At 39.2% G+C, this 27,604-nt stretch overlaps 1 protein-coding gene across 1 annotated transcript in view; it reads right to left on the bottom strand.

Annotated features, from left to right (window-relative positions):
- plxnc1 (plexin C1) overlaps window positions 1–27,604 on the bottom strand; it is a 51,219-nt gene that overhangs the window by 22,340 nt on the left and 1,275 nt on the right. Inside the window, exons 2-12 of the mRNA XM_015352302.2 lie at window positions 23,192–23,326; window positions 21,694–21,828; window positions 21,492–21,592; window positions 20,141–20,261; window positions 19,875–20,046; window positions 19,510–19,615; window positions 19,195–19,288; window positions 9,769–9,801; window positions 7,544–7,677; window positions 3,153–3,329; window positions 2,440–2,533 (exon numbers count right to left, since the gene is read on the bottom strand). Of these exons, the coding sequence (XP_015207788.2) occupies window positions 2,440–2,533; window positions 3,153–3,329; window positions 7,544–7,677; window positions 9,769–9,801; window positions 19,195–19,288; window positions 19,510–19,615; window positions 19,875–20,046; window positions 20,141–20,261; window positions 21,492–21,592; window positions 21,694–21,828; window positions 23,192–23,326 (1,302 nt within the window). The remainder of the gene's footprint in view (window positions 1–2,439; window positions 2,534–3,152; window positions 3,330–7,543; window positions 7,678–9,768; window positions 9,802–19,194; window positions 19,289–19,509; window positions 19,616–19,874; window positions 20,047–20,140; window positions 20,262–21,491; window positions 21,593–21,693; window positions 21,829–23,191; window positions 23,327–27,604) is intronic.

Here is a 27,604-nt window from a genome sequence, read left to right as displayed (position 1 = left end):
AATCTACATACTGCGATTAGGTTAGAGTGGGGAACTACATTTTACAAGGATCAAATAGAAGTGACTTCTGTTCAGAAAAGTGAAAGAATTAAAAATAACATAACATTTGGTAGTAGGCAACAACAATATATGTTTTTTTCTTCTTCCATTTTTTAAATTTGCAGAATGGAATTAACCTATACTTACTATTATGATTATTTGCTTAGTGGATAATCCCTCTTATCAAGGGTGTTACAGGTAGGAAAATGCAATACAGTACATATACAGCAATTAAAATGTAATACAAAATTTACTGCAGACTCTGTCTGAGTCTGCTGTTTGAACATATAATCACAAAATGTTATGAGAATGTATTATTGGATTGGTATTTGTATTTGATTATACTTATAAAGCAAAAAATGTATAGTAATTAAAAATACACTGCAGTGAAAAGGTTTTGAACATACGACTCTAAGTTCTACTCTTGTTCTTCTTTTTGCCAAAGAACAACTTTTTATTCTTGATACGTTTCATTGAAATTTTAGTCATATTCTTCTGTCTTAAATATGATGGGCTCATCGCTACCAGGACTTTTGACAGGTCCTCCTTTTTTCCTGTACATTCTGAGAAACTGATGGTATTGTCATCACCAGCTACTCTCTTAACTGGCAAAGCAGAGTGGAGTCTTCATGATGTTCTAAAGTGGGTTTTCCCCCTTCACTGGTGTTTCATCAATAAAACAATGGCACCTCAGGAGGGCATGATGGCAGAACCACCCCCTCAGTACAGCCTGCTTTAGTTTGCCGCCGGTCATTCCTTTTACTTCCTTCACTTGCTTACTGACCTCAGCCACTAGCTTTTTCCTTGCTACTCCGTCGACACCAGGCAGCCCCAGGCCCCTCCAAAGTGACTTTCCCTTTAAAACCCCCTACAGTCAACTTCAGCTGTTTTGCTGCCACTCGAGGTTGAGGGACTGATATTCCCAGAGCTTTCGCTCATGTTCCTCCTCCCATGTCAATTCAATGAGAGCTCCCTGCTTTGTGTCTCTAGATTCCTCTGGAAACTGGACCTGTCTCTTAAGTTCTGCCTGCATTTCCCAGTCATTTGCTTTTTCTGCTTTGCCACCTTGACCACACCCTCTCCTGACCTGACAAAGTGGGAAAAACAAGGGCGCTGGATAAGTTGATTTGAATTCTCTAATCTTCTTTGCCATCTCTAGTCCTGTGGCCAGATGTGTCTGAAAAACTGTCTGAGCACCATCCATTAAGAAATCTTTTTTAAACCTTTCCAAACTGATTAGCATCAACTATTCTTTTTCTGACGTCCTCTGAAGTTGCTTTTGATCATGACATGATGAGTTTCCTCCAACCTGTGTGGAATCACCAAACTCACAAAGTTTCTAACCATTATACAGGACAGGTCTGACCAAACTCAGTCTCTGTTTGGTACCTTCACTGTAAGTATTAAACCACCTGATTCTACTTACTACCTGAATAATAGTAACTAAGGTTAATTATTTCACATACACTGAATCTGAATTATTCTTTTTTCTACTACATACAAACTGCATCTCAAAAAACACTGAATTGGAAGAAATAAACCAATGTGGTTAGCTATGAAAAAGACTGGTTTTAATTAAATAAGGGTATCATGGTAAGAACTTGTAATTCACATAATTATATTGGAGGTTTGCAACCTTTTTCTCGACACTGTATTCTAAATGACATATTCCCATCTAAAAAACCTGCACACATCTAAACAAAACATCTAAACTCAAAAAGTATAAGTGTGGTTTGTTTAACTTTCATTTAGGCTTCCCACATTGGCTGCTTTTATGTGTGTTTGTAATGGTTTGAATTTAGGGTCTGTCCACATATGCTACAAACACATTGCAAAGACAAAGTGGGTATAAAATATTTTATGCAGGTCATGTGTTATTGTAAGCCTGTTAACAGGATGGTTTGAACAAAACTAAAAGGAGGATGGGTAGTGGTACAAAGAGTCCACAGTAGACTTTTTGTTCTGCTGTACGATGTTGAAAATATGATCAGTCTCCCTCAAAGGACCCTAATTATAAATACAGGCCTAAAGTCTAAATCTTCACATTTGTTAGGCCCCAATATTCTGTTTGGGTAAACGTCAGCAGATATCACCAGCGCTGTGACGAAAACCCATAAAACATACAGGAGTTTCAGCATTGCTCTCCATGACCAGCTAAGTAGACTTATAGAGCGTAGGCCTGTCTTCCTGCAAAAAATAAACCAACAAAACTCAAATGAAAAAGAACATCTACTGTAGCACCTTGACCTTGTGGCTCTGATATTATTGTCAATTTTTTAAATGTTTCAGTGGGCCAGCTATTTTGCCTATATCCATCCAGTAAACGTCAGTAATGAAGGTCACTTTGGGAGAAATCAAAGACCCGTCGTTTTTGTAACAGAAATTGAAAAAAAAACTTACCTGGCTGAAATTCTTAATGTTACCCATATTTTCATGTTTTATTACATCCACAAAGTGAAGGTTGTTTCCCAAAATACTAACTCTTCTTTTCCCACTATTTCACAAATTAAAAACAAACAAACAAAAAAACAACAAAGAATAAACTGTAAAAATGAAATTCAAGAGTTGAGGTATCAGCTTAATTTGGATGTACTGCATATTGTTTCTTCTAAATGCATACATTTACTACTCCTCCTCCTTTACAACTAATGTAACAGTTATACACTTGGAATGGCAAGAGTGAGACTCAAGATGGAAACACCCATTACTTATTAACCTTCACTTTCAAGATGACTGCTCAGGCCAAGACAAGAGAGTGGCACAGGTACAGAATTGTTTTGAACAACCAAAAATATATTTTCACTTTAAAAAAGCAAGTCTACATTTATACAATGGATTATCATTTAATGTTTTTTTTATATAAAATAAATACAATAAAACCTAATATCTTTGAAAAACAGAAAATCAAATCAGCTCACATTATAAAAACTGTTCCTCATCTAGCACAGATGCAGACTACTTTTAAAAATAGGAAGTGAAATATGTAACACAGCAGTTTAGAGGGAACTATGTCAAAGCTGTGTTATCGCTATTACTCTTTGGTTTGTTTGTGTGGGTTGGGTACAGTTTACCGATCTGGAAAGACATACAGTACGTCATTATAAAAAAAATACCTGGCCCACGTGCTGTTTGGTGACAGTCTATCACAGGATGGTAGGGATCTATATTGTATTAAAACAGATCCATGACAGATGCCATCATTCACTACAACACAAACTTTCCTCACCCCCTTGGTAGATTTAGGAATGGAGAATTGAACTTCATTGTCTGTGGAGCTCAAAACAGGTATTCTAGAAAAAAAAAACATTTTATGGTTTATATGTAGCAATTTTCTTTACTGCAGCACATGATTAAAGATTGAGGGTTCTGGGCTGATAACTGGGAAGTTGTGTTTCCAAATCCAGCTGTTTAACTTGTTACTCCCTTGAGAAACTTACTGTACTTCACTCTGCTCCAGCAATGTGCCCTGTTGTATTACTGGGATCTCTCCAGTCACCCGAAAGACGGGTTAGTTCTCACGTTTATTCTTCTGGTTAAGTACTACTACTAGCAGCTATATCATCCTGCAACTCACAACTGGCAACCCACTGAAGCTAAGCAGGTGTGAGCCTGGTCAGTACCTGGATGGGAGACCTCCTGGGAAAAACTAAGGTTGCTGCTGGAAGGGGTGTTAGTGGGGCCAGCAGCAACCTTAGTTGCTGCAGGCGCTCACCCTGTGGTCCATGTGGGTCCTACTGCCCCAGTATAGGTGGGGACACTATACTGTAAACAGGAGCCGTCCTTCGGATGAGATGTAAAACTGAGGTCCTGACTCTCTGTGGTCATTAAAAATCCCAGGGCGCTTCTCGAAAAGAGTAGGGGTGTAACCCCGGCGTCCTGGCCAAATTTCCCATTGGCCCTTACCAATCATGGCCTCCCAATAACCCCCCTCTATGAATTGGCTACATTATTCTGCTCTCCTCCCCACTGATAGCTGATGTGTGGTGAGCGTTCTGGCACACTATGGCTGCCGTTGCATCATCCAGGTGGATGCTGTGCATTGGTGGTGGTGGAGGGGAGTCCCCATTACCTGTAAAGTGCTTTGCGTGGAGTGTCCAGAAAAGCGCTATATAAGTGTAAGCAATTATTATTATTAATTAAGTAAAGGTTTAAGGATGCTATTTATAAAATCAGGACAGTACTTCTGAAAACTTGTCATTTCACATTGTAAACGTATACAACAGGATGTTGAGGCACTCACAGGCCTCATGAAAAAGCTGACTTCAAGCACAGCTCTTGGCTACAGCACTGTGGAAAGGTGAGCAGAAAACAATTTGAATTGTTCTGGATTAGGTGGTGTAAGCAGATACGTTTCGGAAATGTGTGATTTATTAAAAACTTTAAAGTTAATGTCTGAGAAAAGAAACTACATAGGCAAGGATGTTTAGAGACCTTGTACATCACTGCCCCTCTTTAGCACTGGTGATTGTAGAAAGGTGGCAATACAATTCTGGCAGGGGCATATCAACAGAGATGGGGAAGTAACACATTACAACTACTGTATAGGGTAATGCTTTGCTTAAAAGAAGATAAAAAACAACTTCACAATTCAGAAAAATTACACATATTTGTGCAACTGACATTACAGACATGAGATTGTTTGTAATGATTCATAATGAGATATGGTTTCAGCCAGAAGCTAAGGACACAAATCCAAGCAGAAAGAAAGTGAGGTTAAATGATAAGGTAAAAAAGACACCATTAAAGACCTGAATGCATCAAAGATAAGGACTTTCTAAAACACAGCTCAGGAACATAGCTCCTTGAACTTTTATGCAAAATTGTATTGTGTTTAGTATTTTATTCTAAATATATAAATATGCTGTGTTTATGAATAAGATGTGATGGTGTCTTTCAACCTCATTCATGTAATTTGTTACTGGAACAAGTTACTGTAATATGATATTTCACTAAATTGCAACTGTACCCATTAATGCAATGTGGTAATGGATTCATTTTTGTGAAAACAACTTACTTTTCATTTGGTTTTGTAAAAGATTACAGCTAAAGTTTGAAGTCTAGAACTTAAGCACAAAATGCTTAGCAGGTCAAGTAAAATTATCCGCATGTAAGCAGTCATGGTGCCTAATTATAATAAAAGTAAACACACTATAGCATGAATGCATTGAAAGATAGTGAAAGATAAATGCAACACCCAAGTTTAGTGGGTGTAATGAAATGTTTTCCGCATAGATATCAAACAAAAACATAGGATATATTAATGAAAACTGAGGTCAAACAATCAAGGTAAATTTTCAAGTGAACTGTGGCACTGCTAACATGAAAACATAAAGTTAGTACTGGGTAAGACCTCCCTGAGTTCTGAGTGCCCACACATGTAAGTACAGTAAGCCTGATCAGCCTCAGGACAGAATGATGCCGGATGTTCTGGCACTCAGCGGGTGAAGGGTGGTCCTTTTTGGTTTTCACATGGGAATTAGCAAGTTGGTTCTAGAGGTACTGTATTCTATGGGTCTCAGGTTAGGAGATAGAGACCTTGACATTACTCTCTTGATGCTGGGCCACCATAATCTTAGTACTGTATGTTCTTGCATTGTCAACATGTTAAGACTGATTTGCGGAAATGAGAAACTGTCGGCTCAAGGATTTCTGTATGTGTATTCCTGAGTGGTAAGGCTGCTAACAATCTGCACCAATGGTGTTCGTGTCTTAAAGGAGATTCATTCCCGTATCATCACACCAAGATTGGGCCTGGAAGGTATGAGGATGTGAGACCTCCAAGGTAATCCAAGCTGCCACTGGAAGAGGTGTTGGTGGACCAGTAGGTGGTACTCTGGTCCAGAATTTCCAGACCAACGCCCCAGTACAGTGACCAAGGACCTTGCTTTGTAGGAGGAGCTGTTCTTTGCAGGACATAATAGACCAAGGTCTTGACCACTACAGTTTGTCAACAAAAATTCCATGGCACTTTTCAAAAGAGCTAGAGTGTTAAGCTGCCTGATCTGTCGTTCAGTGGAGCCACTGGTATATAATTGCTGCTGTACATTACTCAGGTGGATGAAGTGGGTGCCTTTTTATGTGTAAATGGCTTCGGGGTCCTTTGGGATGAAAAGAACTATGCAAAAGAAAGCAATTATTATATTACTGTACATCCACCACCACACCAGTTAGGCTGAATAAAACAAAAGGCAGTATGATGTCAACTATTACCTGTACTGTAAATACTTTGTTTACAGTCAAGTCTCATAAGCACAAGGTGGTGTATAGGATGCTTAAGTGATCCTGGAGAGCTTCACCAATATGGCTAATTTAATCACTTGAGTTCTTCAAACTTATCAGCTGTCACTTAAAGAGACTCTATTTAAAGTTAGTTATGTGTTTTTCATATAATGTAGAATGTATTTAAAGGTTAAAAAGAAACCTCACAACCTCCCTCAGTATTCCTTTTGTATAGTGCTGCTTTGTAATCAAATTAAAACTTGATAATTTGCTTATACTGTACATAGGCTTGTGTCAGGTGTGGAGTTTAAAACGCCTGGGTTGAAGAGGGTGGGGTACCTGTCGGTGGGTGGTGCTGAGAACATAAGAACTAATAGTTTGCAAATAAGAAGAGATGTGGCTCATTTGGGTTTTTAGTAGGTAATTGATCTGAGGATTTCATCTGGTTGTTTCTCTCAAGATGTGATGGCATCAGTTTCAACATTGGTGGGTATGTTGTTCCTCACTTCCTTATTCCTATGTGTAAATAAGTACCTTCTGTTTCAGTTTTCAAGGCATTTACAGTAGCATCAGTTTCTAGTTGTGGTCATATTTCTATTTATTCCTCTGGTTTGTGTATTGCTGGCAGGTTCACTTTGTCAGTGCCTTTGATGATTCTGAATACTTGAATCTGATCACCTTGCTGTCTTCTCTTTTCAGTACTAAAAGCATTTAAGTTCTTTTTAGTTCTTGGAGCCTGGCAGAGTAGGACAGGATGTGTTTGTCAGAGTTTTCACTGGGCCAAAGACATGCAGGTTAGAGTTGACTGGCTACTCTCAACCATACCTTTCCATAAGGAGGTTTGTTGGTTCCAGCACAACCAGTATTATCTGTGGGACTACAAAGTACCAGAACCAGGGGAGCCTGATGGCACAAATGAACTTCTGTCATCTGTGGCCTTTACAATGTTCCATTACAATCCCATAACAATGAGCATAATATGGTACTAAACCCTTAAAATAGCTTTTGACTCAAGTGTCTCAATGACAGGTATGTGAGATTTAACACTCAGGTGAAAAGAGAACCTGAGAAGTACTATAACTAATTTTAACTGTAACTCCACATTTACTTAAAAGTAAAAAGTTACAGATGAATTACTGTAGATTTATGTATATCTAAATCTATAGATATATATATATAAATATGTATTTGTAATTGATTACCTTTTAAATGGAACTGGTCCAGTGGTGCACATATTAACCCTAAATCATTAATCCAACAATAAATCTGAAAACTGATGACTTACTCAATTGGTCTGCAGTCAGCGCTTCCTGTAATCCAAATTTTAGACACTTGAGATAAATTTGTTCCTTTTATGGTAACTTTGTTTTTTCCCAAGTACGATATCTCAGTCGGCTCTATTAAATGTATTTCTGGCACCTGGAAATACAAAAGACAGAAAGTAGATGAATGTGTTTATCTAAAATAAAAAAACTAAAAGTAATAAGAAAAGTGTTGCTTTTCATGATACATCCATTCATTTTCTGACCACTTTAACCAATATACAGTAGGTTCACTGGGGGTTTATCCCAGCAATCAATGTGAGCAAGGCACACTGGACAAGATACCAGTCCACTGCAGGGTACTTACACAGATGTGTACAGTACACACTCACACCAGGGCAAATGTTCCCTAAAACCCAGGAACTAAGGCCACGTCCTCAGAGCTGTGAGGCAGCAATGCTAACCACAGTGCCACCATACTGAATTCTTGGCATGATGTGGAACCATTTTTTTTCGATTACAGTGGAGCCAAAAATGTCATTTAACACAGCCAGCACAATCTAAACTGACCCAACAGCAATGAATGGCTGATGTTTGTCTGACTAAATTTTCAGTAATAAAATCATTAAGGATTAACGATTAAAATCCTTTGTCAAAACAGACTTTTCATTAAGATGTTGTGATGACTCGCTTAAGTAAACATCCAAAAAACCTCACTGTTTTCAACAAAAAGGAGACTATAATCATATCAAATAATGTTTAGGTTAGGGCATTATTTGTTCAGCATAATAATAAAAGTAGATAGAAAAACATCTGTTCTGTAACACATGATTAATATTAAGACAGCAGACATGTTAATGAAAAAGTAAGTAACAGAACATAAATATATGGAACTTTGCTTTCTCTTGCTTTGATGGGTTTGACATAGTCAATGGCAACTGTAGACTCTTTATGTAGGATTTACTTTATATCCAGAAAGTTATTTCCAGTTATTTTGGAATTTAGTCACATTATAACTGAGAAATAGCAGTAACACAAATAAAGATGATTCAACTTTAAGAAACAGTTTATGGCTTATTGTGGAGAGTGAGTCTAGTGTGCTACTTTCATTAGGCAACTAAGATCTTCTGATCTGTTAAAATGATGTCACCACAATAGCCCTATTGCTATCTTCTAATTCTTGTGACTTAGCTTTTAATGTGCATTCAACCACAATGTTTTGGCTTCAAGGTCACTAGAAAAATCCAGAGGCAAAAAACAATGTTTTATTAATTTGCTTTATAATGTTTTTCAATATTTGACATGTCGCCAGTTCATTTTTATATACAGTAATTCTTCAAAACCTCATAGGTTAATATATATTAAAGTGATAATTATTTTTTCCTACTGGCTTGGGAAAATAAATGGTCTTGTTTGTCTTAAAAACACAAAACCATCACCAATATAGTGGAATAGACTTGAAAGTTTGCAACAACTAAAGAAACAGAAATGCAGGCTTATTCTGATTGTGGTAAACTGATCTATTCTGGGAGAAAGACTATTGCTCTATCTCTAGAATATTAAAGAACTTAATATTTGACGAACATTCAGAGGAAAGGCAGAAGAGGCAACATTCAGAAGAAAGCAGAAGTAACTCAATATATCAAGAGCAACAATGCATTGTCATGGTTAGGACTCAGGAAAAGAGGCTAAAAAGCACAAGAGCCCCAGTGAGAAGCTACAGTATTAGCATTAGCGGTGGCAATGTTGTGTTTGTTCTTTTCACACCAAGGTGAAACTGCACTTAGTGCAATTGCACGTGATATATGTACCTGACTAGTAAGATGATACAGTACATCCCCCAAACTTGTTGCACATTATTCCACGGGCTGCTGTCATTGCTTTGATTAACCTTTGTCCTTCAGTCCCGATCTTGGGTTTGCTTTGTCTGGGAGGAAGTGGCCTTGAGAACAAATTGTTCTACTGCTGTCTCTCACTTTATCAACTTATTTTTACTCTTTTAATTTAAGCAGGCCGGACATATCAATAGAAAATGTCTACGTCATATAGCTAAATGCATTACATTAGTCTAAAACAAAGTATACACAGTAAAAAAGGCCTATATGCACACTTTGTATTGTTCAACTGGTGATGCTGCTTTTTTTGTGTAATGAATTTATGGTGCTTCAATGAACAAATATATCACTCTAGTAGAATTGTCATTTACTTAAAACAAAAAAAGGTAATAGGAATATAAGTTTGAACTTACCAAACTAGATGTATTTTCTTTTGGACATGTGTTCTGAAGGAAGAAACAGGAGTTACACTGCTGCAGTAGGCAATTAGGCATTTTACATAACTTAATGTGCAGATGAAAGGATCACAAGCAGCAATCCATCTTACAATAATTACTGCACTGAACACTAACATTAATGAAGAAAAAAATATAACATATACTGAGCATCAAAAGAAACAACTTAGAACTGCAACAAATTTACAAAGCATTTACAAAAACATTTTTTTTTCATTTCTGATACTTCAGCCTCCGACATACCAATAACATGAAGGCATTGGTTTTTTGATAAGTGGGATATATGTGTTCCTTACTGTGTTTTCTTTCTTGATATTTCACAAGTTTGAGATTCAACAGGTAAAATCTCCTCTTCAACTCCAATCACTTTGCTCTCTGAGGAGGTCATTTTTAATTTGTTCATTTCTTAGATGCTGATAAAACAACCCCTGCTCTGATGGTTACCTCCTCTGAATTGTTTTTTACGTCCTCCTGCTATATCTCAGCCTCTGTTGGTAGTTATTAACTGACCCCCTAAACCTTTAAATAGGTTTTTACCCAATCTTTCAGAGCTATAAACTCTTGCATTGTCCAGCCTATGGAAGCATTTAACGTCTTGGTGAGTTCAATAGGAGCGCGGGTTCTCCTGACTACAGCTGATTCTCTGGCTGCTCTGGATTGATGTGGCTGTGCTTATATTGTCAACACCTCAGAACATGACTAAAACCAGTACTTAATCAGGTCTTGTGGTGTTGACACTTCTAACATACAGTACAAGCATTTGAACTGAGCAGTTATAACCACAAGACTATTTTTTCAACCCTGCTAGCCCCTTCGCTTCACCACAACCTTTTTTCTGAATTTAGTGAATTGAACTTAACTAGTTAGGTGCAGATCACATCAACTCCAATTTAGTTCAGCCTGTTATGGTCTTTATAGTAGAACCCTAATACATATTATCAGTAGTCTAATTCCTATAAAAAGGCCTCAATTTCCACTGCTTGTTCTTCACCTTACACAGCACATGAGTCAACTGTTGGGCAGGGTCGTCGCCAGAACAATTCAAATGGGTAGGCATTTGCTTTTAACCAGGGGGTTATGACTCAGCAGACACATAGTAATGATTTCTGAGCTGGTCTGTGTTAAGGAGAGTGGAAATTTCCTTGTCATTTTTAATGCGCATTTTATGGTCCTTCCATACAGCCATGAAGGTTAAATATTCCTTTGAAGTGGAGTGCAAGTGGAGATGAAACTCTTTGTCTCTCTCTCTCACTGCGGCGTGTTTCCAGTCATGGTACCCCCTAACTGTAAAAGTTGAGTCAGTTGCGCGGGCACTGTTGAACTTCCTACAGGGATAGCAAAATGCTGCATCAGCTTTGACGCTATACTTGAGCCATTCTCGATTATGGTACCATGAAGATACAAAAGAGTGATTCTTACCCTGAAACAGACAGATAGGGTATCGATGTAGAATGACCTGGTTGGGTTTTTCAATCCCAAGGTCATCAGGGGGCTGTGGCAGTGGTCCACAAATGACAAATGACCGGACAGGAGTCTTTATTGGTTAAGCTGGCTCTGTCTTTAACAGCACAATTAGCATGGCTGGAATTAGCACGTGCACTTCTGCCCAATGCACATACTTTCATAGTTCATAGGCCTGTAGATGCAGCAGTCTCTCTTCATAACTTTATTCTGCTGCCTTCATAGAGCACAGTTCAGTTCCCCAGCTTGCTCTCCATGAGACACACAGGCACACAGAAGGGGAGAGAAGCTTGGTGTCAGAGCACAGGGTCAACCATTTATACAGCACCCCTGGAGCAGCTGGGGTTAAGGGCCTTGCTCAGGGGCCCAACAGAGTAGGATTTCTAAGCCAGCAGCAGGATTTTAACCAACAACTTTCCAGCCTCAGTCACAGATCCTTAGCCACAGTGTCACTACTCCACCCCATGCTCTCCAGATCTGGAAAATGTAGTTCTTTCTATCTCCCAAGTGAATTTTCACCTGTTATTATGTCTGCAGTGTACTGTATATTTCACCCCGGTCAGACGTGAAAGCAGCACTCAGAGAAATATGTGCCACCAATAACGATTCTGAAACTGCTCATCCTGATCCTGCATCAATTGTTGCGGGGGACCAACTAGAGGAAAGATCTTCTGAAATATTAGCAATATTAGCATGTCTCCTGCCAGGCTAGGGGTGTGAATACTCTGGATCACTGCTATATGACTATAAAAACCACCTACCATTCTATCCCTCACCCTCACTTCGCATATCATCTGTTAATGCTTCCTTACAAGCAGATGCTGAAGCTGAAGCGGGAGAATGTGTCGACAAGGACAGGACAACAACGGGTGGAGGAGACAGATGAAGTGCTGCAGGGCTGCTTTGAATCTGTGGAGTGGGCCGTCTTTAAAAGTTCATCAGCGAACCTGCACGGGTACACTACAGTTGTCACTGATTTTATTAAGTAATGCGTGGATGACTGTGTGCCTACAAAGACAGTTTGCTTTTCTCCTAACCAGTAACCATAGCGATATCTGTAGTAAGATGTGGGCAGGATCGAAGAATTTTAAATCTGTCAATCTGAACCTCATAAGAAGGCTAGGTAAGACCTGTGGAGAGCTATCAGGGACGCTAAAAGGTAAGATTGTAACAAACTAGAAATGTAAGCTGCCTCTTCCGATGTGCACCAAATATGGTGGGGTATTCAGTCTATAACAAACAATAAAGCTAAAATAAGCAGTACTAATCCGCTGATACTGATTTTTCTCTCCCAGATGAGCTGAATGCCTATTACACTCGGTTTGAGAAGGAAATCACAGAACTGCCAGCACGAGAGCTCCCAGCCGCTGATGATAAGGCTGTGTCTGTCATGGAGGCAGAAGTCAGGGAAACATTCAGAAGGCTGGTCAAGAGGCATTTTAACAGTATGCTGCCTGAGTGCTCAGACCCTGGGTGGGGCCCACACCCCTGTTCACATCAATGGAGTGGCTGTAGAGATGGTTAGCAGTTTCAGGTTCCTGAGTACCTTCACTACTAACGATTTAACTTGGTCTCAGCATATAACTGGAGCTACAAAGAAGGCACAACCAGCGCCTTTACTTTCTCAGTTGAAAAAATCTGGTCTATCTTCAACTATACTCTCTACAATTTTACAGGTGTGCTATTGAGAGTGTGCTCGTGTGGCATTACAGTGTGGTTTAGCAGCTCGTTGTCTGACTGAAAGGCAATACAAGGTGTGATCAGGTCAGCCCAGTCCATTACTGGAGTATAGCCTCCCTCTATAGTGGACATTTTTACAACTCTTTGTCTCAGGAAAGCTGGTAGTATTGCAAAGGATAACAATCATCCTGTATTTCATTTTTCTCTCCCCTTCTCTCTGGTAAGCATTATAGGAGAATAAAGGCACATGCCTCTAACTTCAGTTTCTTCCCACAAGGTGTCAGATTATTGGATTCTTCTCCTACCACTGACTCACACTGATGTTTTTTTGCACACGGTTTGTGCTGACTTGTAATTAAGTTGTATTTTATTTAACTTTGTTGTTGTTGCTGCCGTTGTTATGTTTTTACGTTTTGGTGTTTCCTTACTGTCTTTGTATTGGAGCATAAATGCCAATATGCATTTCATTGCACTTGTGCATATGACAAATAAACTGAACTGTGCTCTATGAAGACAGCAGAATAAAGTTATGAAGAGATATGCATCTACAGGCCTATGAACTATGAAAGTATGTGCATTGGGGAAGTCCCTCACTTAGAAGGAGAGGGAGAATGTAAGCAGTGATGCACGTCTTGCTGAACCAAAAGGACAGACCTGTGACCCGTGACCTACAACTACAGAACAGGGAGAAAAGACATTCGACAGAGCTTGACAGAAAACACCACAATTTCTGGGACAAAGCTGTTTTTATCAGATCTGTGCTCAGAAAATCAGAATTTGTCATGGGTTTCCTTGATTAGATTAACAGTGTAGTCTGCTACTATGACTAGAGTAGAGCAGGGGAACATACTGTAGCGCTTGGGGCAAGCCAATTCAGATACAGGCACTCAACTCCGCAATACATTCTTTAATATACAGTAAGTGCCAGGTTTGCTTTCAGAGCATGACAGACTATGAGCCTCGGAAAACAGATGCAAGTTCTCAGCCTGGAACAAATTCCACACTGCTAACGTAAGACTACGGAAAAAAAAACAGGCATGAGTTCCAATATGGTATTGGCAATATGGCAGTTTCATACTTCTCTACTCCTGAAACCCAGCCCGGGAGATAGCCAATATGTTGTGAAGTCCAGAATAAGCACCCAGCAGCTCATGTAAGCGGTGCTTTCACTCTTGTAATGTGAGTGCTGTGCCAGACCAGAGAGGAGAGTAGACCCATTTTTTGGGGGGCAGGGAGATAGGCGTTGTGTTCTCAAGTGTGGCATGTGCTCCAAGCTGCTTCAAGTGCTATATCAGCACTTAATTCCCAACTAATGTAAAATGCACAAAGTCTCAGAAATTTAGAGAGGACCTTAAGGTTTTCCTGCTCATATACAGTATAAGACACTGAAGGTTTGACTTCCGAATTATTTTAAGGATCTTCGATCCTAATCTTCGATCTGCGAATTCTGGTCTTCTTTCTCAGTTGTCGACCATGTTCAATACATTGTCTATTACATTCATGGCTCCAATCTATTAGGGACTCTGTCACTGCTGTCATGTTGAAAACAGCAACATTCCCTAACTACGCACCCTTCGAAGCTCAAAACCCTGAACCAACCACCTGGACCACTGACTCCCCTGCCACCCCACCCCCTGCACTATCCAACCTAGATGTGTGGAAATCACTAAGTAGAGTGAACACACATAAAGCTGCTGGACCTGATGGTATCCCTGGCCTGGTACTCAGAACATGTGCCTGGCAGATAGCTGATGTCTGTACTGACATCTTCAACCTGTCCTTGGCCCGGGCCACTGTACCTAGCTGCTTCAAGACGACCACCATTGTGCCAGTACCAAAAAAATCAGGCCCCACATGCCTGAACGACAACCGCCCTATTGCACTCACCCCCATCATAATGAAGTGCTTTGAAAAACTACTTATTCCACACATTAAAGCCAGCATTCCAAAAACACTGGATCCTCTCCAGTTTGCCTATCGCACAAACCTCTCCACAGAGGATGCTATCTTTATAGCTTTACACACCACACTAACCCACCTGGATAAAAGGAACACCGATACAAGAATGCTGTTCATTGACTTTAGCTCAGCATTTAACACCATCATACCCATAAAACTCTCTACCAAACTCAGGGCTCTAGGGCTCTTAGATACAACCCTCTGCAGCTGGATCCTAGACTTCCTCACCAGCAGACCCCAGACTGTCAGGATTGACAACCTCACCTCCAACACACTCACCCTTAACACCGGTGACCCTCAAGGCTGTGTGCTCAGCCCACTGCTTTACTCCCTGTTCACCCACGACTGTACTGCCAAGTTCAGCACAAACACCATCATCAAGTATGCTGACGATACCAGAGTCGTGGGCCTGATCACTGACAATGATGAGACTGCCTACAGGGAGGAGATAAAACAACTTGCAGACTGGTGCCGAACCAACAACCTATGTCTCAACATCAGCAAAACCAAAGAGCTGATTGTTGACTTCAGAAGACAAGGAAAAGTTCACTCCTCCATCTACATAGAAGGGTTTACGGTGGAGATGGTGAATAACTTCAAATTCCTAGGTGTTCACATCTCTAAGGACCTTACATGGACACTGAACACCTCCAGTCTCATCAAGAAGGCACAACAGCAGCTATACTTCCTGAGAAGGCTGAAGAAAATACACCTACACCCACAGATCCTCACCAACTTCTACAGATGTATGGTGGAGAGCATACTGACCAGCTGCATCACAGTCTGGTACGGCAACTGCACCGTATCCGACCGTAAGGCACTACAGCGGGTGGTCAAAACTGCCCAACACATCATCGGCAGTGCCTTACCATCCATCCAGGAAATATACAACACCAGGGGTCCGAAAAAAGCCACCAAAATTATGTCTGACCCCACTCACCCCAGTCATAACTTGTTTGTTCCCCTACCATCTGGCAGAAGGTTCCGGTCACTCCAGTCGCACACAACTAGACGCCAAAATAGCTTCTTCCCCAGAGCTGTCGAGTTGGTGACGCCCCCACTCCCTCCCACCATATTATGATCTCTCCTAACGTCATCCTGTACCCACAATGACTGTACTCCTACACCACTACACACACATGTAAGCCAAAATTGTACTGTCCCCTCGATAGCCCAGTAAAACTGTACCGGTCATAATATTTAATATTTATTAATTAACCATACTATTTTTACACTGTTCCAAGAATTACCTTGCACAGTTTTTGTCCTGTTATATTTTCTCTGTTTGCGGAATTTTGCACAGTTTTGATTACTTGATTACATGTTACAGTATTTATGTTATGTTATTACATGTTACTGTTATTGCTATTGTGTTACTGTCTATTGTCTTATCTTCTGTCCTATTTATATACTGCACCCGAGTGACTAACAAAAAACACTTTTCATTATGCTATGCACCTGTGTAAGTTTAATGACAATAACGTTTAATTGAACTAAAATTCAGATCTTAATGCATCATTTAGTTTCACTCTTGGTTTCAAAATATTAATTTTCTGTAATTTTTTCTTTCAGTTTCACATTGGTTCTGTTCTGTATTTTTAACACTGCACCCATAAACACAAATTGTGTTTTTAGTGCTTTTGCAACTGTTACGACCCCAAGTGTCTAGGGGTAAAGGGGTGTAAGATTTAGGATAATTTTTGGATGCGGGTGAGTTCTGGTGAATGACTAGGAAGCGTTACAAGTAGTGTTGGTGCAAAAGTGATTATTTTAAGGTGAATAAGTGACTGGTACATAATAGGACACAATAACACACAGTGAGAAGGAACTAGAGTGGTGCCAAAGAAAAGAAAACAACAAACAGAATGGAGATGGCTAAGAAAGTGAGGGAAAGCTAACCTGACTATAAAAGAAAACCCGAAACACAGTCTTTGACGTCTTCAAACACCCTAGCTAACCTTCACTGACTACCCAAAACCATACAAGACAAACGGCACTCACCCATACTAAACTAGTGTTACTAATACAAAAATCAATTACGTGTGTAGAATGTACCCAACAACCTAAACTAACCCTTAACACAAAAGTTCACACAAATACACAAGTGAACTAACAATACAAATAAGGGAAAACGAGAGTAGACACAAGTAACAGGGTACAAAAGAACACAGAGGTTGAACATATAACACGTTAGGGCAAGGTAATGGCAAAATAAACGATAAATACAAACAAACAAAGTAAAAAGAGACAAACACAAATCAACAAAACAACAAAGCCGAAGCTATATGAAAACACACACACATGAAGCGAGACAAAGCCGAAGCAAAACCAAAAGCGGAGTGGAGCCATGTGGGACCAAAGTCAAACAAAAGGCCCCTTCATTCAGAAAACCTCCAACTTATATACTAAATAAGCTGCACTCTGATTGGTGGAGATGCTGATTGACGATGATGTCACACAGAAACAATGATCTGTAATGATGGACCAATAGGGGAGGGAGAACAATCAAGATCAGGAAGTGTGGAACATAGCAGTAAAACACACATGGACTACACACTGGGACGTACAGTAACAGCAACTATCAAAATTACTTGGGTGTATCAAATTCAGTCATGAATGTTGAATTGATCAATTAATCAAAAGACCACCAAAAAGGTCACGCATGTATGGGCCTTCTAATTAAATTTTTCAGTGACTAGTTTTCAACATGATCTCTTCTCTGTATTGCAGAATTTACCTTTATACTGATGAGTTAAAAATAAGAAGTAATCATAAAAATAAAGCTGGTTTACACAAACATTGTGGATGCACAATCCAAAGCACTGTAATCTCTGTCAGTTTACAGCCATTATGCCGTATAGTACAAACTATTGCTGTTACATAGTCAGTCATGAAACTGTGGGCATGAAATAAATAATGCAAACAGAATGATTGGGTGTATAGCAAAAAGTATGGAATGTTAATACCTGGGAAGTTAAGGTCAAGATTTAGAACACACTAGTGTGTCCTAATTAAGAATATTGTGCTTATTTTTGGTAAGCATTTCACAGCCATTGAAAGAGTTCAATGAACATCTACTAGTCTCGGGGAATTAACATATACAGGCAGGTTAAGGACACTAAATCCTTTTGGTTTTTAATAAAGGAGATTGAGAGCAGGTTTGATTCAATTATATGATATCTGAAGATGTATAAATACATAGTCAAATAAAAGATATATAGAGAGTTATACGGGGGACTATTTCACACACAGAAGTGAAAGAAAGACATGGGATCACATAAGGAAACCAAAAAGCTTTTTGGAGAGTGGTGGGTATTTGGAACAGACGTACTGTAGCAGCCAGGTTATTGAGACTAAAACTGGGCCCTTCTATGAAATGGAGGCATAATGTTATTTTAGGTTCATTTAGCTACTAAACTACCAAAACAGAAAGATGGGCCAATTGACTCCTCTTGCTTGCAATCTTTATGACGTTTACAGCTGCTGAATTTATATCTAGATGCTGTCTCCCAGCCAGCAGCCATATCACTCTGCAACTCACAACTGGTACTCACTTAAACTAAGCAGATGAGAGCCTGTTCAGAACCTGGAGGGGAGATCTCCTGGGAAAAACTAAGGTTGCTGCTAGAAGAGGTGTTAGTGGGGCTAGCAGGGGGTGCTCGCCCTGCGGTCCATGTGGGTCCTCATGCGCTAGTATAGTGATGGGGGCACTATACTGTAAACAGCTGCCATCCTGACTCACTATGGTCATTACAAATCCCAAATTTCACATTGGCTCTGACTAATTGTGGCCTCCTAATAATCCCCATCTATAAACGGGCTTGATTAATCTGCTCTCCTTCCCAATGATAGCTGATGTGAGGTGAGTGTTCTGGCACTCCAGGTGGATGCTGCACTTTGGTGGTGGTAGAGGGCAGTCCCCATTACCTGTAAAGCGCTTTGAGTGGAGTGTCCAGAAAAGAGCTATATAACTGTAAGCAATTATTATTATTATTACTTTATTTTTCTAAAGCATATATAGAATTAAAAGTTTCTTTTGGGGCTCAGTATATTTTATATCTCTTAAGTCTTTCATTTTTTATTGCAGAGTCCCTCTTTTACAAACTCTTTCAATGTATTTAAATCCTTTAGAGAGCAAAAAATATTTAGTAAGTATTTTTGATAGTAAATGACATAAAATGAAGAGAAAACATTGTGACTGATAATGAAGGACACAACTAAAGGACAGAGCAAGCCTGAACGATTCAGTATAATTGCAGCTCAGATGGGTACAGCCCTTCTTACCTGTGTCTGACTCACATACGAAGAATCAGGAGATGAAGAACATAGGTTGTCTTTCAGGGACCAATAGCAACCTGCTGCAATGCAGACAGCACACCTATATGAAAAAAAAAACAGGAAACTAGTGTCAGGCAGTCTTTCCATACAGTTCAGTTGAAAGATATTGCATACAGTAGCAGCTCTTCAAATGAATTAAAGCAGAAATGCCATTATGTACTAGTGTTTAAAGATGCAAGAGACAATGCAAGAGACAGCATGTTGGTTTGAATTGAATGTCACCACGAACTGAGCAGTTCAATGGAAACAGTAATGGCTCACCTATTAGGTGTGGTGGATGTTCTTCCAATCTCAGAACACTTTTTCAGAGTCCAGTTTTCAACGATATTCACTGAATTTATACGAATGCTTACTTTTACATTGAGACCTTTAAAATGAGAAAAATAAGAGTTTACACTTAACACAAGCTCTGCCAATTACTCCATTTGTCTGTATAGTGCACACAATTGCTGCTCTATGAAAGACAAATGTAATGTTTAACAACCCATTCCATGCCTCACTGCCCATCAGTATTGTCCCTATTTCTCAAAAACTTCCCCTTTGCTGCTTCCTGATTTCTAAGCTGCTGTAACATTGCCTTGCTGCTCAGTTGTGCTCTTGAGTAGGATATGAAGCACATCACTCACCTTCCGGAACCAGTCTGTTTTTTGGGAAACTGCAGGAACACCCAAGGAAGACTGGATTTAAGTTGGAATTTTCACAAAGGCTCACATTGTCACCATACATGAAGACACAAGCAAAAGAGGTATTTTGTAAGGAGGCGACATTCAGATGAACCATCACATCCAGTGTAATACCCTGATAAGAAATATACATACAGTATTGACCAAATCTGAATAAAAAACCTTTCATTTTAAGCAAAAAAACAATGCCAAAATATTTTGCTTATTGCCTCTTTGTTTGCCAGTGTGTAGTCATTCAACTGGTAGGAGATCATTTGCTTTAAATTCTCAAAAGGCTCCTCTGGTATGGTGATCCAGGCTGAGTTTGAACACTCGTCATGGAATGTGCATCTAAAATGATCAAAAAAAGAAGAAAGGTGAGAGCTCCTAAATAATATGTTTCTAAGCTAGTGTCACAAAGCGATACATTGAAGGTTCTGTAAATTGCAAAGATTATTTGATTTGTTATTTTAGATTACATTTTATATTAATATTACAGTCTGTTTTGTCGAAACAAGTACTTTCAACCCTTTATTGCAAGCTTGTGTATAAAATAAAATATTTTTCATCATCTGAACTGTTTCAGAAAGGCTGTTCATAAATCTGGTAATCTTTAGAGTCTCTTTAAATCAATAATCAAATTAAACTTGCTCTGCACAAAATACAGAATTACACTTTACTGTATGGAAAGTGCCTAGTTTTCTTTATTGTGTTGTGCTTTCAAGCTTGTATTTACCTGTGATCGCTTATGTCTTATATTATTTTATCATCTTTTAAAAATGTTTTAGAAATGTTTTTAGAATTACATTTTGCATTAAGGGGCATTTTAAAAAAAACAGAAATGTAATTTTCAAGAAAGATAAAAAGGACAAAAAACAAATGCGTTCTTTAAGCTGACTTCATACCAGAAGAATTCTTTGAAGTGCTGTATGAAGTATACAGTAATACACGGTATATTGGTATAAAACCTTAAAGTTCCCACGCGTTAAAAGCAAAATTGTACATGACACTTCCTGCCCCATGATAACCTTGTGAGCAATCCTGTGCCTCAAGGCTTTTTGATGCTGTGGGCATCAAAAACAGCTTTACAGCTTGCAGAGAAGGGATTCATAAAAGAGCTTATTTCCCCAATGTCTGTACTGAGGAAAGAAATGTAGAATTCAGACATAATCCACACTTGAAAGACAAACCACCTCGTGCAACTCTGCAACTTCATTTAGCTGAATAGAGCCCCTGAAAAATGTATGACATTGTTGAATAACTGGATATTGAATTTGTATTCCGTGCTAAGGTTGACATATTTTCATGTCAAGTGTGTCCTTTTTCCTAACACCACATTGAAGACTATTCATGCCAAAGTTCGAGGTATAAAAAGCATTCGTATTTGCCTGTGCTACGAAGCTACTGTAAGCCTTGATAAAACAAACTTTCTCACTGCTTTGCTCTCTAAGCGCCTGAATAATAAAATGTATTTCCAACCTACACTGAGCTGCTCTGTGACTTCTTGCATCCCTACAGGAAGAACCTTAAATAACGAAGACATCAAATTCTTAAAAACTAAAAATACATTGAAATACAAACCTGCTCTCAGAAGCACACCACCCACAGTATGGGTCCTGTCCAGCCCAGCAGGTCCTTAGAGCATCAAACCTGCTGCAGTTTGCAACTCTTATTCTTGAGAGCTGCAACATAGACCCAGGAGGGTACAGTTATCAGCCGTGTCCAAAAAAAAAACATGCTGTAAATTAAGTTCTTGAACAAAATATGAAAAACTAAAAATTACCTGTTTTTCCAAAGCAATATAAACTTGTTTTTTATCCACTGGATCCAAGATCATTTTAGAAAATACTGCATTATCACCAGGAAATTGATATAAGATATCTGGGCAACCAGAATTTAAGTTCTTGTCCAATACAATCTGAAATACAGAGAAGAATTTGTTATCCTACCACTTAACAGTTTCTATTTTTTTTAATAGACACCCAGTTCACTATTTCTGTAAAATACAACTCTGCAGTTTATGAATAGGTCACCATTCACTACTTTAAGAAGGCAATATATATTTTTTTAATTTTCAGTTGTATAGTACGGTACATCATACAGTCCTTTATATTGAAATAACTTGGTATTCAATATACAGGGCAGTTACAGTCTTACAATCATCTTCAAGAAAGATATAATTTTTTACCCAATTTACATTTGATTCACAGAGTACATTAATGATTATGAACATATGCACTAGACCTGAAAAAACAGCCTTCACTTGTATCATTGTCCAGTATGGATTCAACCCTAATCAGGGGTGTAACCCCGGCGTCCTGGCCAAATTTCCCATTGGCCCTTACCAATCATGGCCTCCTAATAATCCCCCTCTATGAATTGGCTACATTAATCTGCTCTCCTCCCCACTGATATCTGATGTGTGGTGAGCGTTCTGGCGCACTATGGCTGCCGTCACATCATCCAGGTAGATGCTGCACATTGGTGGTGGTGGAGGGGAGTCCCCATTACCTGTAAAGTGCTGTGAGTGGAGTGTCCAGAAAAGCACTATATAAGTGTAAGCAATTATTATTATTATTATTATTATTATTATTATTATTATTATTATTATTATTATTATTATAATCAGGAATTGAATCTAGACAGGTTATGATCTTATGGCTCATAAAACCATTCACATGTTAGAAATTCACAGGATATACAGAATCAGCTGTAGAAGTAATGTAAATCTAATTGGAGGAATTGTTATGGATCTTTTGCTTCCCAGAGATTATTTCACGATTCTATTCCCATCCTATATAACAGAGAGTGTAGGAAGAGAAACACATCTAATACATTATGTAAACTTTTGCAGTTAGAAGGTAGGTGCTAAAATATTCATCACGGTATTTATCTTCTTATCTCTTAGAGGTTTGACCAACAATATGCTAAAGAATTTCCACATGCTACCATGTCTAATGACATCAAATTTAATTCACTCATCAAACACCATCTTTTGCTTAGCAAATGTACCATCCTGTAGGCATCGCTGCAACAGTTAGGTTTGGAGGATATAACATATTTAAAGCTATAATTCTTTGTCTGATGTATCACAACTGTTATATCAGAAACATTTTTATCACAGTATACAGCAGCAGAAAACAGACTTTCCACAGGATAGAATTATAGACAGATATTTTATGCAGTGTTTATAAACACACCTGCAAAGATCGTAAACCTCAATTTTTTTCTGTGACTTTTTTTTGTAAAATTGATTGCATAATGTCACTCTTTCCACAAACCTTGAGTAACTGCCCATCTCCTGTCCCAATGAACAGCACAATCCAGCTGTTCACAGTGGCAGTAGCAACAGATGTCATATTGGGATGGAGAAAAGCCGTTTTAAGTTCTTTTATATGATGACTTTGCACAGTTTTCTGCAGGAAGAGAATTTACAGTAAGATTGGTTATCTGGTATTCCTCCATTTATCTAAGCATATCCACAGCTTCAACTGGCTGCAAAACATTAAATTACATTTTTTTACTAAGCTCAGATTTTAAACAAAAAGACATTCATTGGACACTCTCTTGAATTAAGTTAGTTTTAACTAAGTGTATGAATGAGAAGCAATACAGAGTATATCTGTTTATAGTGAGCATCAAATCAAACTGATTTATTTTTGGACTTCTAAGTGCCGACTGCTCCTACTCATACTGTAAAGTTTAACAGAAAATGGCTATTTTTTGTATTAGATGCACTGATATTTTATTATATTTAAACCATTATGCTGATTTACAAGGTTGATCAACAGGGTGTTTATGGTTAAAATCATAGGCTAGTATCCCGTATGGCCACCAATAGAAGCAATACATGTGTATTATACAGCTCCAACAATGCGTTGTGCCAGGTTGCAGATGCTGATCTTGTGGGACTGTATCTCAGTCATCTCCAGTGTCCTTTCTCTGGTCTCCAAGGTCTAGATGCCACATGCCACCCCAGCCCATCCCACACGTCTTCAAAGGGGCTCATACTGGCAAGTAGAGCACCCATGACATTAACAGTCTCATTCTCATCTCACAAGACGAAAGCTGTTGTTACACAAAGGAGAGCGAGGATGTGCACTCTCATTGTGGAAACATGTCACAAAGGGATTAGTCCACAGGGAGGGCAGCAGGTAACATCCCAGGACTGGAATGAATGAAGCACCATCTAATCTGGTTTCCATCAATCACAACACGCAGCATGGGAGCTGAACTCGGTGTGAGAGACTGTACTGAAGGTTTTCCTTAGCTTTGAAAAATGAACTACTTTCTCTTGCTTAGGCACTGATAATGCAATATGATGGGCGATACTCTTTGTAAAAAGTGTTTTACAACTGAATTTAACTGTGTAAAATCATACATTCTTCATGCACAGTTCCCAAAGATGTTTATCTCATTAATTTCTAGGAAACATTTGTTTTTGTGACGTTTTAGAACCTACAGTATGATTGCTTAATGTTTAATGTTTACGGTATTGCATTAGATTCAAGTTATAAAGTTCCTCCCTTCGTTCTTTAAGCTCTAAGACTGGAACTGAATCATTTCCTGTGTTGACTCCCTTGACTTGGGTCTCAAATTGCCTTGCTGAACCATACTTGCAATATGCTGTGGAGACTAGGAAAGAGTATGTTCTCCCTGTCTGCTACAGCTAGTACAAAATAAAACAGAAACATCTAAGTAAATGATGGACATCAAGTATTTTGAAAGCAAGATCTTCCACTCAGATGTGGGTCTTGTATGAATTAAGCACATAACATCCAAGTATGTTTAGGGTAGGGTAACAAATACAAGTTCTGTACATGCCTGAATGGCTATCATTATGGCTAACACAACTGCATGAGGAGACCTCAAGAGCAACAGCATCTAAGGTGATGTTAACATGGAACTCCAAGGGAAAGACATCATCAGCAACTAGATATCTGTGGGCTGAAGAGCATACTTCAGGATAGTGATATCCATCCAATTCAAAGTGCAAAGCCAACCACCAAGAACTCTACAGACTGGGACACCACGGTCTAGTTGCGGTGCACATACAGCTTATCACGCCTGACGTGCAGGTTTGTGAGTCCAGTGTTGCAAAGAGCACAGGCAATGGACAACCAAGCAATGGAAAAGTGTGAGATAGTCAGATGTGCATCACATCTGGCACCACAAGCACCACATTGGTGGTGGTGGAGGGGAGACCCCATTACCTGTAAAGCGCTTTGAGTGGAGTTTCCAGAAAAGCGCTATATAAGTGTAAGTAATTATTATTATTATTTTTTATTATTATTATTATTACTTGTGTGGTGCCAACCTAAAGAACTCTACTGCCTTAAGCGCTAGGTTCCAAAGTGAAGGATTCTGATGGTTCAATAATGTTGTCATTTCCTGTCATGGTGTGAGTTAATTCATTCCCTTAGAAGGCAAGGTCAATGCTAATTACTACTTAACGGTACTGAGGGATCATCTTCTTTCCATGTTGCAGAACTTCTTTCCCGCCTGGAGGAGTGTCTTCCAGAATGACAGTGCCTCTATTCACAGAGCAACTGTGGTCACCCAGTGATCTGATGAGCATGACAATGATATTATCCATACTGTATGTCATGCCCTTTTCAGTCACCAGATCCGAACCCAGTTGAGTATTTCCTGTATGTGATGTTTCGGAACTATGCTTCAGACAGGATTTTCCACCCCCATTCAACCAAGCCTAATTTAATTGACTTTCCCATGGGAAAATGGTGCTGTATCCCTCCATCAAACTCTCAGATGCTAGCAGAATCTTTGCAACAGTGCATACAGTGCCTTGCGAAAGTATTTGGCCCCCTTGAACTTTTCAGCCTTTTGCCACATTTCAGGCTTCAAACATAAAGATATAAATTTTTTATTTTATGTGAAGAATCACCAACAAGTGGGACACAATTGTGAAGTGGAACGAAATCTATTGGATTTTTGAAACTTTTTTAACTAATAAAAAAATGAAAAGTGGGGCGTGCAAAATTATTCGGCCCCTTTACTTTCAGTGCAGCAAACTCACTCCAGAAGTTCAGCGAGGATCTCTGAATGATCCAATGTTGTCCTAAATGACTGATGGTGATAAATAGAATCCACCTGTGTGTAATCAAGTCTCTGTATAAATGCACCTGCTCTGTGATAGTCTCAAGGTTCTGTTGAAAGCGCAGAGAGCATCATGAAGACCAAGGAACACACCAGGCAGGTCCGTAATACTGTTGTGGAGAAGTTTAAAGCCGGATTTGGATACAAAAAGATTTCCCAAGCTTCAAACATCCCAAGGAGCACTGTGCAAGCGATCATCTTGAAATGGAAGGAGTATCAGACCACTGCAAATCTACCAAGACCTGGCCGTCCCTCTAAACTTTCAGCTCAGACAAGGAGAAGACTGATCAGAGATGCAGCCAAGAGGCCCATGATCACTCTGGATGAACTGCAGAGAACTACAGCTGAGGTGGGAGAGTCTGTCCATAGGACAACAATCAGTCTTACACTGCACAAATCTGGCCTTTATGGAAGAGTGGCAAGAAGAAAGCCATTTCTCAAAGATATCCATAAAAAGTCTTGTCTAAAGTTTGCCACAAGCCACCTGGGAGACACCCCAAACATGTGGAAGAAGGTGCTCTGGTCAGATGAAACCAAAATCGAACTTTTTGGCCACAATGCAAAGCGATATGTTTGGCGTAAAAGCAACACAGCTCATCACCCTCAACACACCATCCCCACTGTCAAACATGGTGGTGGCAGCATCATGGTTTGGGCCTGCTTTTCTTCAGCAGGGACAGGGAAGATGGTTAAAATTGAGGGGAAGATGGATGCAGCCAAATACAGGACCATTCTGGATGAAAACCTGTTGGAGTCTGCAAAAGACCTGAAACTGGGACGGAGATTTATCTTCCAACAAGACAATGATCCCAAACATACAGCAAAATCTACAAAGGAATGGTTCACAAATAAACGTATCCAGGTGTTTGAATGGCCAAGTCAAAGTCCAGACCTGAATCCAATCGAGAATCTGTGGAAAGAGCTGAAAACTGCTGTTCACAAACGCTCTCCATCCAACCTCACTGAGCCCGAGCTGTTTTGCAAGGAAGAATGGGCAAGAATTTCAGTCTCTCGATGTGCAAAACTGATAGAGACATACACCAAGCGACTTGCAGCTGTAATCGCAGCAAAAGGTGGCTCTACAAAGTATTAACGCAAGGGGGCCGAATAATTTTGCACGCCCCACTTTTCATTTTTTTATTAGTTAAAAAAGTTTCAAAAATCCAATAGATTTCGTTCCACTTCACAATTGTGTCCCACTTGTTGGTGATTCTTCACATAAAATAAAAAATTTATATCTTTATGTTTGAAGCCTGAAATGTGGCAAAAGGTTGAAAAGTTCAAGGGGGCCGAATACTTTCGCAAGGCACTGTATACAGTACAGTGAAGTGAACTGGACTCATCTGGTGGTCCAAAGCCCTAATATCTGTGACTTTACATCACTGTGTCAATTGTTAGTCCACTATTTGTATGTACCAGTGGCATGGCAAAACTGATAGATAAATTCCATTTTATTATGAAAAAAATCTATTTCTGAGCAAAACCTCCTCTTCCTTGTTTTTCAGAATATGCACAAGCATTGTAAATTCTGCTGTATTTAACGCATTCTTCCTCAAAGGCATTGAATGACAGGTAAG

This window comes from Lepisosteus oculatus, chromosome 7 (genome assembly GCF_040954835.1).
Source record: "Lepisosteus oculatus isolate fLepOcu1 chromosome 7, fLepOcu1.hap2, whole genome shotgun sequence".
NCBI lineage: Eukaryota > Metazoa > Chordata > Actinopteri > Semionotiformes > Lepisosteidae > Lepisosteus > Lepisosteus oculatus.
This window is presented reverse-complemented; position numbering and strand designations above follow the sequence as displayed.